General features: G+C 54.3%; 1 protein-coding gene across 2 annotated transcripts in view; it reads left to right on the forward strand.

Annotated features, from left to right (window-relative positions):
* The window catches only part of ADAMTS14 (ADAM metallopeptidase with thrombospondin type 1 motif 14), a 77,647-nt gene that overhangs the window by 32,828 nt on the left and 27,299 nt on the right, over positions 1–17,520 (forward strand). The window contains exons 5-8 of one of the 2 annotated variants that reach the window (XM_072756231.1): positions 13,794–13,877; positions 14,579–14,726; positions 15,340–15,445; positions 17,094–17,237. In XM_072756231.1, coding sequence (XP_072612332.1) covers positions 13,794–13,877; positions 14,579–14,726; positions 15,340–15,445; positions 17,094–17,237 — 482 coding nt within the window. Of the gene's footprint in view, positions 1–13,793; positions 13,878–14,578; positions 14,736–15,339; positions 15,446–17,093; positions 17,238–17,520 lie in introns of both variants that reach the window. The other variant, XM_072756230.1, reaches the window with a different exon arrangement.

Genomic DNA, 17,520 nt, shown 5'->3' on the forward strand with positions numbered 1-17,520 from the left:
GAGAGTTTCCAGAGCTTGAATCATCCCCCTCTTCTGGTCCAGCTCAGGAGACGCCCTTACAAATGGTTAGTCCTCTTATACCTGTAAATATCTCCCACAAAACGGTAAAACTTCCACTGGGGTTTTCAGAGCTTCTCATACATCTGCAGAGGCATCTCTTGGGGTGATGAACCTGCCCCTCTTGGTTCTTACAGCTCTGTGGTCTGTGTGTGTATAAAAGTGGTTCTTGGTCTAAGCCCCTTGAAGAAAGGTCCTGACATGGGGGCTTTATCTTATACTTTTTTGAGCCTGACTGCACCCAGACCAGTGCCTGGCTCCTGGTAGGTGATGGGTAAATATGGAAGCGAATGGTGTCTAGGGGGCAGGCAGAGAGCCAGCATCTGCTTAGAGGGACCAGGAAGGCAGCAGATTTGTGTCTGCAATGAAGGTGTAAAGAAAAGGGGGAGGCTAGAAATCAGATCCAGTCACAAGGAGCCTCAGGGAGAGGGGAGGGCTGCCCCAGTGTCTGCTCCCCTCACCCCCTCTTTGTTTGGATATTAATTCTTCTGTCCCTTTAGGAACCTATGGTTTGGGATGCAAGGAGCAAAGGCTACCACAGGGGGCTGTTTGTGACAGAAAGAGGATAACTATGAATATGGACAGACCCACCTCCCTGGAGCACCTGACCACCCACCCAGACTCTAGATTGCTAGTCGAATTTCAGGCCAGACAGCCAAGTACTAATCCCATTAGTAGGAGAGCAGGGTTAGCCACTGGAGCCAGCAGGTGGAGAACAGGAGTGGTGGGGAGGGAGAGGGAGCTAGGGAGGCCTTAGGGAGCCCTTGGGTGCTGGGAGCCTGGGTCTGGGTCCAGAGTAGGGGCTGAAGACCCCAGGGGTGTGAGCCGGTGAGCCAGGCCCTATTCAGTTCCAGAGACCTTCAGTTTGCCAAAAGGTACTTTTCAGGAAAAGGTAAACACATGACTCTCAGAAATAATGGACAAGTGTTAAAGTCTCTTTTTTTTAATGTTAAAGATTTTACTTCACTCCCGAATCAGTGAGAGAACCAGGCAAATGTGATAACCCTTTCAAAAGAGAACCCCAAGAATGGAAACATTTATAATCAGGACTTTTTGAAATGAATGTGCAAACAGAGAACAGAATGGCCTTTCTGACAGGGTGGAGGAGAAGCCCGACTCTGTGCATCTATAGGCAGGGATTGTACGTTGCTATCAGGTGTCGAGCTCTCAGTTTTAAGGTAGCTTCCATGGAAGCAGATTCAGATAAGGCTGAAAGGTGTGCTGTGGGCAATGCATTTTCCATCAAAGTACACGTTATAATTATTCTCTTGAGTTGGAGGCCTGGCCGGGGTCCCGGGTAGAGCGCCCTTCCCGTGGATGGCAGGGAGTCTGGTGGCCCATCTCTCATATGGGCTGCGTCCCTGTTCCTGGAGCTGGTGGGGAGCAGCCTCACTCAGGACACACCCCTGGGTGCTGGCTGTGTGACCGTCCTAAGCAGCTAAGTGGTGGAGGTCTGCTGGTGAATCATATAAGGAGATACTGTTTTCGGTAGAGCAAAGTATGCTTTTGGAACTGTTTTCCAAAGGCTTGCCCAGACTGAGATGTGACTTGCTGAGAAGGATCTCGTTGAATCCCTCAGATCTGGGGCCGTGTGGAGGGTGGTGGCGAGTGAGTGGGAAGTGCCACCAAGTTCTTGAGGTTCGTGGTGTGGAGGGGAGTCGCCTGCCTAGTAGTCCTCCTTCCCTGGCGTCCCTCCCCATGTCCCCTGGACTTTATTGAGGACATTTATTGGAGAAAGGCAGGCCCGTGTCCCATTCAGGCTCTCTTGACCTCTGACCCATGACTCACAGCCTTGGCCAGGGAGCTTCCCTGCTTGGCCCTCACTGAAGACTGGGGCCCCGAGGGCCTGCCTTGGAGACTGCTGTTTCCGTAAGCTTGGTGCCACTTTCTTTCTCCTTACCACCTATCAGAAAGCAGGGGAGGAGAGTAAATGTCTTCCAGAGGTCCCTGAAGGCTGCTTGAGGCTGGTTCTTCTGCTCATTGCTGGCTTGCCTTGTGGATGTGAGAATAGAAGGGGAAGTTGAGGCAGGCCCGTTCCCCTGAGGAGCTGTTGTGTGTCGACCCCTGCTGCCACGGGGGGGTACGTGAGTGGTGGGGTCCTGACTCCCCAGGTGCAGAGGACAGCCACAGAGTTCTGGCCCATGGAGGTGAGCGGATGGGTGGCTGGCCACCTCTCCTCCCAGGGGACCAGCAGCTCAGCCCATTCATTGTGTGGGAACTTTATTTGGCTGGGATGCTTGAAACACTAATTTCCTGAGGGATTTCAGGAAGCCAGTAAACAGGGTGTCCCTTTGCTGTCTCCTTGGAGTGCCTGCCTACCTGCCTGTGACCATTTCTGATCCTGATTTGCAGGGCCAGCGCTGGTCTGGTAGGATCATGGAGAGATCCTGTTCCCAGGATGTATGGTCCCATTGTGCTAACCCCAGAGGAAGGGCCAAAGCCCATAACAAAATACTCAGAACCATCTGATCAGGCCCTGCCTATGGCAGCTCTCAGGGCATCATGCCTCTCACTTTTCCCTTGCATTACCCTGGGGATGTGCTATACAGATTCATGCAGCTGCAGCTGGTGGCAGGACTCCCTCCTCTCTCCTCCTCACTTGCTGGTGGGCCCTGCATGGGTTTTATTTGCCCATGCCTCAGTTTACCCATCTGTACCAGGTCACTCTCCTTAAAGCTTGTTCACACCTCAGGGCTGGGGAACCATTTGAGAGCTTTGAAACATAAAGGAGCAGTTGTGTTCAGCATTTAGTGAGTGCCTGGTGTATGCCTCGTATGACAGACTTTTATTCTAGAAGCTTTGGTCTGGTTGTAAAAACAAGCCTCAGCCCACGGAATAATTTGGGGGCAGTGCTGAAGATGCTTAGAGGAAGCAGCCATCCCTGTGGACTGGGGAGAGAGGCTCTCTGGGGCGGTTTGGAGCTGAGCCAGCCTTGGGGTGGGATGGCGGGAGGGTTTGGTGAGGTGGAGTGTGCAGGCCTGGCGAGGATGCCAGCGTGCATGGCAGGGTTGTGGAGGCAGGAACGAGGGGGGAGCCAGGCCGGCAGAGACCTCTCAGGAGCTGAGATTTGGGGGTGGGGCGGAGGAAAGGATGGACACCAGAGTCAGCTGAGGCTGTGATGGGCCAGCAGTAAGGCTTCGGAAACAGGGACGCTGAGCTTTCTCGAATATCACAGTATCGTTCCCATACCTACCACATGTCAGGCACGGGGCTGAGAACTTCACAGACAGGCTCCGTGAATCCTCACTGTGGCCTTGTGCCAGTGACATTCCTTTGACCACTGTGGCTTTGAGAAGCAAAGTGACTTGGCTCAGAATAATCCGAGGCAGAGTTGGGATTCAAACCCGGATCTGTCTGATTCCAAAGTTTGTGCTCTCCCCCTACTGCTGCTTGGGTAGGACCTGGGGCAGGCAGCTCTGAGGAGGAAGGAGAAGGAAGATCACGGGCTCCTGGCCTGGGAGGTAGGGAGGCTGCTGCCACTTTGTGGAAGGAGCCTCTCCCCAAAATGGGTCTCCATATCAGAGTCAGGATTCTGAGGCTTCACCCCTGGGCTTGCTTCCTGCTCTTGGCTCCTGGCTGTGGCCAGGCTTGCTTGCCAAGGCCTTGGAGAGAATCAGGCACTGTTAGGGGCCCTCTGCTTGCCTGGGGTGACACATCACATCTCTGGGGGCAGGTGAGGACTCCCTTGGGGGGACCCAGAGCTGGAGCAGAGGGAGGGTGAGGAAACAGAGAGGCCCCTTCATCGGTCTTCATGAGCCAGTCTATAGCCGGGCCCTTCTTGGCAGCCTACCCACTGGGGTGGTAGGCTTCTGCCCACCCTGCCCTCCACCCCACCCGGCCAGCCTGACACCACAGAGGCGTTGGCATGGTTGCCAGAGAGACGTTGCCTGGTGTCTCAGAGTGGGTCCTTCCCCCTCTGACCTGTGCATTGGGGTCCCCTTCCTGAGGCTTCTCAGATGCCCTGCTGGAAAAGCTTGTCCCAGATGGCTGTCAGACCAGGGTTTTGGTGGCCTCAGCTTGGGAGGGTGGCATTCTCTTGGCACAGACTTGTGTTAAATATTCATCATAAAGGCCGGTTTGGAACACCACAAAAAAACTGCTTTCGTGCTGACAGAGGATTGCTTCTCCAGACCTTTTCCGTTCGGGGATATGTAAGCCTCTGGAGCAGCTCATCCTCCCTGCTCATTGGAAGGACACAAATCCTCCCCCTCCCTCTCTTGTTAATCCGTTCTCTTCTCCTGTCTCTCTTCTAAAAACCTTCTGCTGCTTTTTAGGGCACTCGAGGCCCCCAAAACTAAACGCAAAATCTTCTTACCTTGTGGTGGTGGTTCTTAACAGGGGCAGTTTTGCCTCCCAGGGGCCCCTGGGAAAGATTTGGAGATATTTTTTGGTTATCCCAGTAGGAGGGGGTGGGATGTTTCTGACACCCCCAAGGAGCCTAGGGTTGCTGCTCATTATCCTGTGGCATACGGGGTGCCCGCAGCCGGAGTGGTCCTGATGGGCAGGGGCCCTGTGCTCCCCTGTTCGCCCCAGTTCCCATATGCTGCCATTTGCGTTTTCGGAGTAGATCCCCTAGGAAGAGAAGAGTGCTCCACAGAAGCAGGGATGCTGGGGTTCTTGGCAGGGAAGACATAGTAATAATGAGTATCCCTCACGGTGGTGAGAGCCGTATGGTCGACAGAGCCCTTTCATGCCAGGCATCTCAGTTGTCATACAGGAGGTCACACTCCTGAAATCCTATTCCTGGGCTGATCTCCCAGACCTCTCCTCAGCTCCCAAAGTGGGAAGCAAAAGTTCTAAACCAACCAAGAGATTGCACACATACATGTTCCAGGCCCTGTTCCAAATGCTTAACATTTGCCTCACCTTCTGTCCGCAGGCTTCTCTGCAAGGTTTGTTTGTCTACACTCGGATGGAGAGTTGGGCTCAGCCGGGTGAGGTCATGGGCAGTTCAGGCCTTTCCAGGCCTCCATGGGGCCTCTCTTTACACTCAGACAGGCCAACCTCGGTCAGAAAGGCTGCTGCCTTGTGGAGACAAGTCGTGGGGCCTAAGTGCTGAGCATTGAGGGCCCGTGAAAGGGCCTCTGTTGGGCTGGTGGTCCATCCTTGTGTGCTCTGGAACCACCCCGTACAAGTGGCCTGGCCGTGAGGTGGGCCAAGTGCCTGGATGGCCAGAGAACCACTCAGGCCACCCTATGGGCTCTGGGAGCCTTGAAGGGGCATGCTGTTCTGAGACAGCTGGAAGAGCCACTTACAGCCTGCACCCAGCCCTTTGAAATATAGGGCCATGGTCATGAACTTGTGGGGAGAAGATGGAGCAGCTGAGCCAGGAGAGGAGGAGAAAAGAATCAGAAAACTCAATGCATTCCTCCCACCACTCGGAGAGCAGTCTCAGCCTCCAAGATCTCTCTGGTGACCTCAGAGGCAGGGCCTGCCCACGTGTTGTGGGAGTGAGAGCAGCGCCTGGGTCAGGGCTCAGCATCCCAGTCTGGTGGAAACCGGGGCCCGGCTCTGGCTACTGCATAGGTCAGTCCTATGCTGGGGGCTGGGGGTGGCAGGGTTTCTGGGCTGCAGGCCACAGAGTATTACTGATGTACACCCCCACACCGTGCACACAGCACAGATAGGGTGCATGTTTCCACGCACGTGTGTGTACATGCGCACACATCTACTCATCTGTATGTATAACACAGATGTGTGTGTGTGTGTGTGTGTGTGTGTGTGTGTGTGTAGATACATGTACCACATGTGCCACACCAAATCAGGTGCACACATCCAGAGTTCACACATTATATGTGGACATATACTTGCCATATATCATCAAAATTGAACCTATCGATTATCAGATGTTCTATTATTTTATGTATCTAAGAAACAGAAAAAGTGGGGGTGTCTGGATGGCTCAGTTGGTTAAGTGGCTGACTCTTGATTTAGGCTGAGGTCAGGGTTTTGGGGTTCTGTGATTGAGCCCCGTGTTGGGCTCCGTGCTCAGTGGAGGGAATCTGCTTCAGGATTCTCTCTCTCCCTCTGCACCCCCTCGTGCATGTGCGTGCTCTCTCTCTCTCTCTCTCAAATAAGTAAATAAATCTTAAAACAAAACAAAACAAAACAAAACCCAACAACAGAAAAAGTGCTACCCTTTAAACTCTGATAATGATGTTTTCTTATCACTTAGAGTTTTATTTGTACTCACTGGAAAAGCTTTTTTCACTTAATTGGGATTTAGATTTGCAAGTATCATATGTTACTTGGGACATATATAATTGGGACTTAGATACGCAAGTATCATATGTTACTTGCGTACATACGTAGGTAGGATAGTGTGAGAAAGTAAGGTATTCCCTTAACGTCTTCCGTTCAGAGTATTCCTTGTCCAAGTCACTTTCAGCACAGAGCCACCAAAGTGTGTGCTTCTCTGCACAGCATTGTCTCCTATGCCATCTGGAGGATGGGCGATGCCGCAGGAGTGCCCCACTCTTATCATTGGGATTTCCTGCAAGCCAGGACCTGTTCTGCGAGCTTTCATGTGGGTGCCTTCTTGATTTTACTGGAAGGTGGCAATGGAGGTTTTCAGGCAACCAGGATTTGCATTCCTTTTTCAGATAGCTCCTAAAGTGGCTGACCGCCAGCAATGTCAAGGGGTTATGGTGGCCTTTGAAGCCACCAGGAATAACATGAGATTTTTGCTTGCATGAATGGTGACAACATGCTGTAACTGCCACCTGACCCGCTGCGAATCCAAACGGGGGAAGAGGAGCATCTCAGATACATGCAATGCAGAGCTTGTTGGAGCACTTGGTCTGCAGAGTCGCTGTGTGCCCTCTGGTTGGAAGGTCCAGGACTGGGAGACAAAGGGCTAGTCCCAGGGTCTGGGACTGAGAAAGAGCAGGACAGGTGATTGTGGCCAGGTCTCTCCTTCAAGCAGTGCTGTCTCTGTTCTGTTTGGCCTCAGAGGTCATACGTGACCAGGGAAGGTGCATGAGCAGAGGCTGGACATGAGCTCTGAACCTGGCTGCTGAGCTCATGCAGGCTCCACTGTCGCTGTGGGCCTGCTTGTCCCCTGTTAGGAAGACGGGTCATGTGCCATCCTGCTTGGAGCACCTTTGAAGAATGGCTGACTCTTAGACCCGAGCGAGAATGTCCAGGATGAAGACCCTGTAGTGCCAGAACGTAAGGAGGGGCTCAACAAACAAACAAAAAAACACCCCAGAGTCAACAGCGAGAGTGTGTTCAAAGGGACACAGGCCACCTGAGAGAGCTCCTGGTGGCCAAAGCTGGGACAATTTCAGTTTGAGCAACAAAATAAATAATGTGGCATCGAATTATATATAACCCATCTTATATTATAACCTAATTATATCACGGGTTCATACTGATAAATGACAGAATAAATAAGCAGATAGGAGGAGAAGAACTCTAAATAACTGATGTACTCTGTCCTCCAGGAGGTGAGTTTTACCTCTGCTCCTGCATCATGGTTCTTAAAAGCTGTTTTGCTGGGCTGTGCACAGTGACTTTGTTCTGAAGAGCACGGCATGGGGGCGGACACTGTCCCAGCAGGCGATCGAAGGTCAGCCTCGTCAGGGACGGGTCCTGTTGGCACCAGGTGCCCTTGACATCATGTGGGGAAGGTGGCACTTCACCTCTGTGACCTTCCTCCCCTATGCCTGTGCGCTGCACCCCCCCCCCCGCCCCGCCCCATCTAATCAGGAGACAAATATCAGATGTACCCAACAGAAGGACAGTCTGCAAAACCCCTCACCGGTATTCCTCGAAACTGTTTGGGTCATCAAAACCCGGGAAAAGTCTGAGGAACTGTCAGAGAGGAGGAACAATCTGGAGCAGCCCAAGGAGATGCAATGGCCAAATGTAACCTGGTGCCCTGGATGTGTTCTCAGAGCAAAAACAAAGGATATTAGGAGAAGATGGGGGAGATCTGAAACAGATATGGGTTTTGGTTAATCATAATATGTTCTGTTGGTTCAGCAGTTGTGACAAAGGTACCGTGGTCATGGCAGATGTTAATCATAGGGGAAACAGGGGAATTCTCTGGACTATGGTTGCAGATTTTCCACAAATCTGAAGCTATTCTAAAATCAAAGTATACTAATTAAGAAGAAAAGTTGGGATAGTACTTCCTTCCGGTCAGGTTGCTGGGAGGTTCCATGGGGCGGGCAGGGGCTGTGGCCGCACCAGCCCTTGAGAAGCAGTTCATGCCCTCTCCTGCACAGGGGATGGGCTAGAGACCTCGGGGTCATGCTTTCCCAGCACGGCCCCTCCCTGTTTGGGACCTGCCTCAACCTGGCTGAGCAAGCAGGGGGACATGCTGTCCCAGAGCTCTCGGGAGCAGGGTTCCCTAGCAGTATAGGAACTCGGGGCTGGCGAGGGAGCATTCTCGGCTGGACCCTGTCTCCACACTGACAAGGAGAAGCCCATCTTGGCCTGGTCCAGAAGAGAAGGCTGCCAGCTGCCCTCCCATGGGCTCCCCAGGGGCCTAGCTCTGCCCTCCAGCCGTAGACAGAGGCCTGGCATTTCTGCTGTAGCCACCCAGAGTCTGACCCTCCCTTTGGACAGGAAAACAGATTCAGAGCTCCCACCCCATTAGACGCTCTTTCCCTTCTTTTTGCTGCCCGGGCTTGACCACAAGGCCCCCAGGGGCCTGCCCATGCAGGGTTACAGGAAAACAGAGAAGGAGCTCTTGCAACGACTCCCTGGCTGGCTGTGTTGCTGTTTACTGGATGTGGAAACCCATTTTCCTACCTTCTCTCCCAGGCCAGAGAAAGCCCACTCCAGCCAGCCTGCCACAGGGGCTGGTTCTGGAAAGCAGCTGGGTGTAATGGCCAAGAGTCACAAAGATCTGAATTTAAACTGAGCCCTCCCACTTTCCAGCTAGCTGGCCACAGGCAAGTTACTTACCCTCCCTGAGCCCTGGCTTTCTTACCTGTGAAAGGGGAACAATTCCTCTCTCCATAAGGTTGAAAAGAGGTCGTGTGCAAGCCCTCAGCATGGTGCCTGGCATGTCGTAGGTGTTCAGTGAATAGCAGCTCTTCCTCCAACCCTAGGGGTTTCTAGCTTCTGCTGCATTATCACGTAGCTTCTCCCTTCTTCTATTTTGTCTCCCCTTGGCCAGAGAGAGAGAGAGTCCTGACCTTTGCTTGTTTTTCTAGCACATACCCAGTGGGCATCCCAAGCCAACACGTGAGGTGGAACCCTAACCTGGGGGTCTTGGCAGATCATGTTGAACTTGGCTGGCCGAGGTGGGGAAGCAAGGAGACCAGACCAGTGTTCTTTTCTGCCCCATGGGTGTGTCTTGCTGCCGTCACAAGCACGGGAAGCGGTTCCTGGTCCCCCCAGAGCTGGCGCACTGGCCTTACCTCTGGCATTTGGGAGACAGCTGTGAGGGTCAGTGGCTGACAGAGCCAGTCCTTGAGTGCACAGCTAGACTGGAGCTGGTCAGGGGGCCTCCTGTGTGTGTGTTCCAGGGGTTTTGGGCCTCTCAGGTAGCTGCACCTCCTGGCTGTGGTTCCAGCACCAGCTGGTGGCTGTGGCCAGAACCTGTGTCAGGCGGCTTCTGCAGTTCTGGGTGGACATGGGAACCCTGTCCAGCCACCTCTTTGGCCTGTGCGCACGGTCAGGACAGCTTCAGCTGAATCAAAGCCCTGAGGTCCTCCTCAAGGGCTGGGGGTTGTAGGGGTGTGTGCAAAAGAGCGTGCCAGGGCCCCAGAGATGTGGAATGGCAGGGCCAACCCCACCTTTATTTTATTTAATCTTATTTATTTATTTATTATTTTTTTCCCACCTTTTTTTAAAATTATGGAGTAAAGTCATAAAATAGAATTACTTTATTTTTTTTTTTATCACCCTTATGTAGTAAAAGAAAAAGACTAGACTGTCACTCACTGCTGAATGGTGCTCCTATCACCCCTCAGAGCTATTCATCCACTCTTGCGCCTTGGGCCACCTTTTGGGAATCACTTTCCATCTTCCCTGGCTGCAAACCCTTTGGTGGGGTCTGTAACTGTCTCAGGTTCCGTTTCCTTGATAATGTCGTCTTTCATCATGGTTCTTGAAAGCTGGTCTGCTGGGCCAGGATCGTGGGCAGACGGGTTCTTTATCTGGGTGCTCTGATGGTATTACTTCAGTGTCTCCCCTTGTCACTGTTGAAAACCTACTCCTAACAGATGGCCCTTCCTTGGCAAGTGGCCCATCCCCTCCTTTGCCGCCTGGAAGGTTTTCTCTTTGGCTGACATGAGCCACGGAGAGAAGATCCCCCGAGACCGTGGCTCCCATCTCTCCCCAGGAATGGAGCAGCTGTGCTCAGTGGGACCAGAGAGACTTGAGGCCAGCAGAGGAGGCAGGTGGGAAGGTCGAATGGGGCTTATGGCACCCAGAATTTTCTAACAGGCTGCGCTTACATGTTGCTGAAAGTGTACAAGCACAGGCTGGGAAGAAATTCCCCATCACATGAGGGGCTGGCCTCAGTTGCCCTGATTCCCACAGGCCTCAGGGCTCTCTTGATGCCTCCACATGACTCCTACTTTTCTCTCTCTTGCTCTGAACCTCTGTCCATCTCCTGTAAAGGGCCCATGACTTCCAGCAAGCCCTCCCTGACCCTTCCCACCCATGTGTACACCATCTCCCTTTCCCCCAACCCCTGGGGTCTGGGTACACCAGTCACCTGAAGCATTTGGCCTCCAGATTATTTCAGAGTCCTGTGCTGTGCTGAGCAAGGTCCCTCCAGATGGCGTGTCCCTTACTGCTTGCTCCATATTGCATTTAGGCCAGTTCCCCGGGAGTGGGAGGTGGCATCAGGAGGTCCCACTCCCTCCTCATCAGTGTTGGACGCTCGGGCTCTGATTCTCCCTCCTGTTCAGAGAGGCAGTGGCCTCCTCCTCCGTCCCTCCGTGAGTACCTCCCAGTGTCTTGGGCTGAAGATGCCAGCTGTTGGAGCAGAAGTCACTGGAGGTTTTGGTGGGTGGGTTTGACCTGCTGAATGTGGGGACAGTAATGAAGGGTATGGCCGGATTCCGGCAGCAATCTGCCTGGCCCGCTTTGGAGAGAGACAGGGCAGGAAGACGACGGGCCTGAGAATTTCCAAATGCCCAGCGGCCTGCAGATGCCTCCACCCAAGCATTCCAGGGACAGCTCTCTTTCCCTGCCCCGGGGCAGGTGGTGGGTTTACATGTGTCCATGTGGGGCGCAGATGTGGCTGTGTAGACCATGCCTTGCTTATCACCCCGTCTTTGGTCTGCATGTGTACAGGACACATCAGGGAGGTCTGAGACGTTGACTGTAACCCATGGAGAAGGACGGCCACGTTCTGAGTTGGAGGGGCTGAAATGTGAAGGTTATTTAAGAGTAAAATTCTGTTATAGGCTGATTATTAATTCAGCAGAATAGCAAAGAATTCTTAGGTTGGAATTCTGTTGGGGAGGAAATGTACGTGTGGCCGATTGGTCCCCCACCACATGTGCCCCCCCGCCCCCGCCTCCACCACAGTTCTCCTGGGATAAGTCAGGGGCACGTAGATTGAGAAGGACATCATCTCCTTACACGTTTGGGCACTACTGCCCCTGTGATGTTGGCTGTGGAGGCGAGGAGGGTGGAAGGAAGTGTCACTGCCCATTGGACTTTCTGTCATTCCCTATGCTGGGGTGTCGGGGGGCCTGCTGTGGACTTTGGTCTCAGTTGGCTCCAGACATGGGTGCCAGGTAGGCCCTGGTGGAAGGAAGCCTGACACAGGCTGCTCTAAAGTCTGCATGCTCATGACTTGGGGCAGCTTCCAGTTCTGGGGGAGTGGGTGGGGGCTCTGTGGTGCACACGGCTTCTGCTGCCAAGCTCTGCTGCCCAGCCTGCTCTGTCTTTGGCTGGCCCAGGAGCAGGCCTCCGGTCGCCTCCTGGCTTTCCTCTCCCTGTGGGAGTCTCATATATAGGGTTGGCAGCACTGCTTCTCTCCATTTGGTAGACAGCGGTCCCTTTGTGGGTTGTAGGCTGGTTTCTTTGCTCATGGGCTGAGGGGCACAGAGAGACGGAAGCGGTGAGAAGAGGGCCATGTATGAAACTCCATCCAGCCAGGGAAGGACGTGTGGGTAGGAGTCAGAGGCTGGGATCCACTTCTGCCTCTCTGTTTGTGTGGCCCACTCATCGTTCCCAGATGTTGAGTTGGCATGAGATGTCCACATGCCAGCGCTATGACAGCCACGACGATCCCCATTCTACAGAAACAGAAACAGAGGTCCTCAGGAGTTGCCTAATGTGCCTCGAGCCACCCGGCATCCAGGGCAGAGGTGGGATTTGAACCCAGGACCCTGGCCCCAGTAGCTGCATTACGTAACCATTGCTGTGTGCTGATGCTGACTTGCTGAGCAAGCCACTCCTCTCTGGGGTTATGGCCAACTAGGCAATTAGTTATATAAGTTGTGGCCCATCACGTGCAGACATCGCAGATGATGCTTTTAAACATACTGAATAATGTTTCATGAGACGAGCAACATGTAAACAGTATATTTGGTATGATTGCTGTTTTGTGAAATGAGCCCAATGCACATACACACACATGGCAAGCAGCGCGCTAACTGTGGTTATCATACATCGATCTGGCTGATGGTAGATTTTTTTCTTTCACCTTTTTTAGACTCTTCAAAGTTTATAGGGTGAAATGTTTTATATTCAGAAAATAAGTTAGTTAAAACAAAAAAGCTGAGGAGCACCTGGGTGGCTCAGTCGGTTAAGCATCTGCCTTTGGCTCAGGTCATGATCCCAGAGTCCTGGGATGGAGCCCTGGTCAATCAAGCTCCCTGCTCAGTGGGAAGCCTGCTTCTCCCTCTCTCTCTCTTTGCCCCTCCCCCTGATTGTGCTCATGCTCTTTCTCTCTCTCTCTCTCTAATACATAAATAAAACCTTTTGTAAAAGCTGGACTTATTCAAGGGGCATCCTCAGGAGATGGGCTCTTGGGGGTGGGGGTGAGCTCCCTGTCCTTGGGTGTGGATAGGCAGAGGTTTATCCATCTGTCATGGAATCTCTTCTGGGGTCTCCTGATTAGGGGGGTGGGGAGGACAGCATTCTTTGGTGGGCTGTGTGTGGCATTGCCCCACAGTTCCTGGGCCTGTGAGAGAAGGGAGTTCTCCAATGCCATCCTCCTCAAACTTGACCATGGCTGAGAATCACTGGGGCTTGTGGTCATATTGCAGACTTTGACTTGGGAGGTGGGCCTGAGACTCTGCATTTCTAAGGCCCTTGGGTGCTGTCCCTTGGATTTGTCCTGGAAAAGTTCCCTGGGCACCACAGAGCAGCGCCAGGGGCATCGGCCAGATGATTCCAGTGGCAACTGGAGAGGTACACGGGGATGTGAAGATGAGCAGTTGGGACCAGATGACATTTGTGGAATGACTCGTCCAAGCCGTGGAAAGATGAATCTTAGAGGGCTGAGTTTGAGGCCAGGTCCCCTCATGCTTGGCTTCATGGAGAGAGTGCGTAGGTGGAGCCAGCTGGGCCAGGATTTGAATCCTAACTCTGCAGCTTCTTAGCTGTGTGCCCTGGGAAGGCCTTTTTTGCCTCCCTGCCTCAGTTTCTTCATCGGTTCAGTAGGGATAAGAATGGCTGCCTTGCTAAGGCCATGTTGAGGATGAATCCAGATAGCATGGTCATTCCCTGGTGCTTGGCTCAGACCTGCTGTGTGGTAGGCTCTTAACACACATTTGCTTCCCCTAAAAGCACATGCTCTTTCCTCCTTGCAGGTGGATGAGATTTACCATGATGAGTCTCTGGGCACCCACATAAACATCGCGCTGGTCCGCTTGATCATGGTCGGGTACCGACAGGTAACCCTTCCTCACCAACAGGCAGGGGTTGGAGGAAGAAGGAGTTTGGGGCCGATGCATTGCACTGGCTGTGGGATGGCGTGGGGTTGGTTAGCGTTCAGGAAGCATTTTGTTTCCACGATCAGAACCCTGAGACCATTATAACCAAGGCTTCAGGGAAGAGGCATTTGGGGATGTTAAGTAAGAACTGGGAGATTCCCTCCAAACTAGTAAGTGGACCATCCTGTGCAACCTTGCAGCTGGAGAGCCCTCTCCTTGAGGAATCCAGGTGGAGATGGGCTCAGGGTGGGGCAGTGGCTGAGACAAGTGCTGCTCTGGTTGGATGCTGCAGCCCTGGGCTCTGCAATCTTAGACTCTTCTTTTCCCTGAAATGGGGTAGCAACAGGACTTGCCTTCAGGGGCTTTTGTGAGGATTACCTGAGACGGTGGTAAAGCATAGAAGTGCTCAGCAAGTCAGTTGAGGGATGAGAGAGAGAATGCGTGTTGAGGTCTCAGGCTTCAGGTGTCCTGGCACAGGGCCTGGAGCGTGACCTCTCCCTAAAGTGGGAGGGCTGTGTGCTGGAGGGCTGGAGTCAGGACTATTGAGGACCCAGGGACCCTTGCGCCTCAGTGTCCTCTGCCAGTGGGAGGGGAGTGGCGGGTGCCCCCTATGGTCTGGCGGCTCTGGCGATCACCCCTCTGTTGATGTTCTTGGCCCCCAGTCTCTGAGCCTGATCGAGCGTGGGAACCCCTCTCGCAGCCTGGAGCAGGTGTGTCGCTGGGCACACTCTCAGCAGCGCCAGGACCCCAGCCACGCAGAGCACCATGACCATGTCGTCTTCCTCACCCGGCAGGACTTCGGGCCCTCAGGTATGCAAGGTACTGTATTAGCTGTGGCCGGGGGTGAGCAGCTGCAGGCAGAGGCCGAGGTCCGGGGCTGGGCTCTCTGGAGCCACTCCAAGGAGGTTTGAGGGGCAAGGGCCTCTGTCAACAGAGTCATGGGACTCTGGAGATGGGACCTGGCCAGACAGGTGGCCAAGCTTGAATTGGTTTCTTGGGGACCAGGGGAAGTGAATGGGTCCTCATTCTGGTCCCTGCTGTCTTGGTTGAGCCCATGAGTGGCTGTGAATGGAGTGTGTTTGTTGACCAACTGACTGGCTGGCTGGGGGGTTGCGGCGTGGAAGTTGGCGGTGCGCAGGCTTGGGGCATCTAGAAGTCTCACTGTCTTGATTAGAGGAAAGGCTGACAAGCATAGAAACTGCAGAGGCCCCGAGGGGAGCTGAAAAGCGTTAGGATGTGGGAGCCTTGGGCTCAGGTTGCTCTACTCTTGGGAGGGGGGTGGACTTTGCAAAGATCCTTCTTCTCCAAGCCCTCTCTGGCAGTGACCACATCAGTATGTCCCAACGGTGGCTTGCTGGACACAGACCTTGTTGAGTCCTGCTTCACCTTCCTGTGACCTCTCTGTGCCCTCTCTCCCTGGCAGGGTATGCGCCTGTGACTGGCATGTGCCACCCCCTGAGAAGCTGTACCCTCAACCACGAGGATGGCTTCTCCTCAGCCTTTGTGGTGGCCCACGAGACTGGCCATGTGTAAGTGTGTGCAAGCGGCACCCAGGAGGGTGGGCCGTGCTGGGAACTCCAAGGAGTCCTGTGGGTGTGAGGGGCTTAAACCCAGATCAGGCCCCCGTCCCAGCCCCCAAATCCCAGGGCCATGGAGAACCTGATGTGGCCCTGCCTTTGGGCAGGTTGGTGCAGCGTCCCATCAGAGGAGGTGGTCTGTTCCCTGGGTGACCTCTGTCCCTCCTCCAATCCACAACCTGAGGCCCTTGCGAGAGCCGTTCCAGCCCACACCACTGCTCAGGACACGCTGGAGCACTGGCCTGCACCCATCGGAGATAGGCGCTCATGGGCTTGGGCCTCGGGCCAGGCTGGCAGCTGGCGTGCTTGATCTTTGGGCCTGGATTTTGTTTAGAACACATCCATCCATTCATTCAACCACTATTCCTTGAGCACCTACTGTGTGCCAGGCCGTGTTGTAGGAATGGACTGTAGGGAGGAATAGGCCGGGGGGCTACGTTCCCGGAGAAAGCAAGTGAGCCACAGTCATCCAGGTTGTCCTTTGGTGATGTGCACAGGCTGCAGTCATGCCTCCTGGCCTCGTCTGCTCCCTGGGCAGAACCGAGGGTCGCACTCCCGGGCCCCCAGCATGTGTGCACACACACAGTGAGGGCTCTTTCCTGCAGGGGGAAGGACCCGGGAAGGAGTGGGGTGGGCCAGCCCAGAGGGAGCCTGCCACCTGCTGTCCTCGCCAGCTCTGTCAGCGCAGGAGGCCCCTGTGGACCTCATGCTAGCTCTGTCCCTCAGGGGTCCCCCAGCTTCCTCCTCTACAACGTGGAGGCTGACATACGGGACCCCTCAGGGGTCCCTTCCTTTCCCGGAAGCCCCTGGTTCCACATACTTCAGAGTCAGGAGTTTGTCCTCCTGTGTGTGGCAGGTGGGGATGGGGGGGGGTGAGGGTGGTGTCCACTCCTCGCAGAGCAGAGCCTTCTGTGGAGAGACCAGGACAGCCTTAGAGGTCTGTGCGTCTGTCTGGTGGTCAAGGCCAGATGCGGCCACCTGGGAGTATTTGAGAATTTACAACCTCTGGGCTTTGACATTAAATATTAATGATAAGAAACAGATGTTACAATTTGAACTTTGTCACGGGGTGGGTGCGTACCATACACAAAGCTCTGTGCTCCGTACCTCAGGGTCTCGGAAAGGCTTAAAAGTTGGCGCGTGGACACACTCAGTAAATGAGGTTGAATTGGACTAAACGAGACCTGGTCCTTGCACCTGCAGGCCTTGGGCCTGGTGGGGAGACGTGTATGACGTGCTCGTTGTTAATAGGTGGCCCCTGCTGTGGGAGGTCAGCCCTTGGGTCAGGGTGGCCAGGGAGGGTGTCTGGGCTGGGAGTGGGGCTTGAGCTGGCCTTGGAAACTGAGGATGTGGGTGGGAAGGAGGAGGGGGCAGGAGGGCAGAATGGAACCAGCCCTCCTGGGAAGCAGGGTGGGGCCTCAGCATCCACTCAGAGGGGTGGTCCTTCCTCCTGCATGGTGGGGAAACTGAGGCCCCGAGGAACAGTCAGAAGCCTGGTCGGTGCATGCTGTCCTATTGCTGGCCCACCTGCCTGTTTTCACAGGGACGGGCTCCCTGGCGTGACTCCAGCTCCCTTCTGTACCCCACCCCCGCCCTCTAGGCTCGGCATGGAGCACGACGGTCAGGGGAATGGCTGTGCAGACGAGACCAGCCTGGGCAGCGTCATGGCACCCCTGGTGCAGGCTGCCTTCCACCGTTTCCACTGGTCCCGCTGCAGCAAAGTGGAGCTCAGCCGCTACCTCCCGTAGGTCACCTCCGGCTCCGGGCTGGGGACAGGGGAGCATGCAGCCTGCCACTCCATCCCCCACTCCCAGCCATCTTCTCTCCAGTACCACCCTGTCCCTGACACATGCTCAGCTCCCAGCTTTGCTGCTTGGCTCCTGGGTCTCCAGGGATGTTGAGGCCCAGGATAAGCTTTAGACTCTGGATCTCAAGGCCAAGAATGGGTGCAGAGTGGATTTGGATGGGGGCAGGTGTGGCAGAGACACTGTCACTAGCATCATGCGGCAGCCAGCCAGGGCCCCCAG

The sequence above is a fragment of the Vulpes vulpes genome, chromosome 4 (genome assembly GCF_048418805.1).
Source record: "Vulpes vulpes isolate BD-2025 chromosome 4, VulVul3, whole genome shotgun sequence".
Lineage (NCBI taxonomy): Eukaryota > Metazoa > Chordata > Mammalia > Carnivora > Canidae > Vulpes > Vulpes vulpes.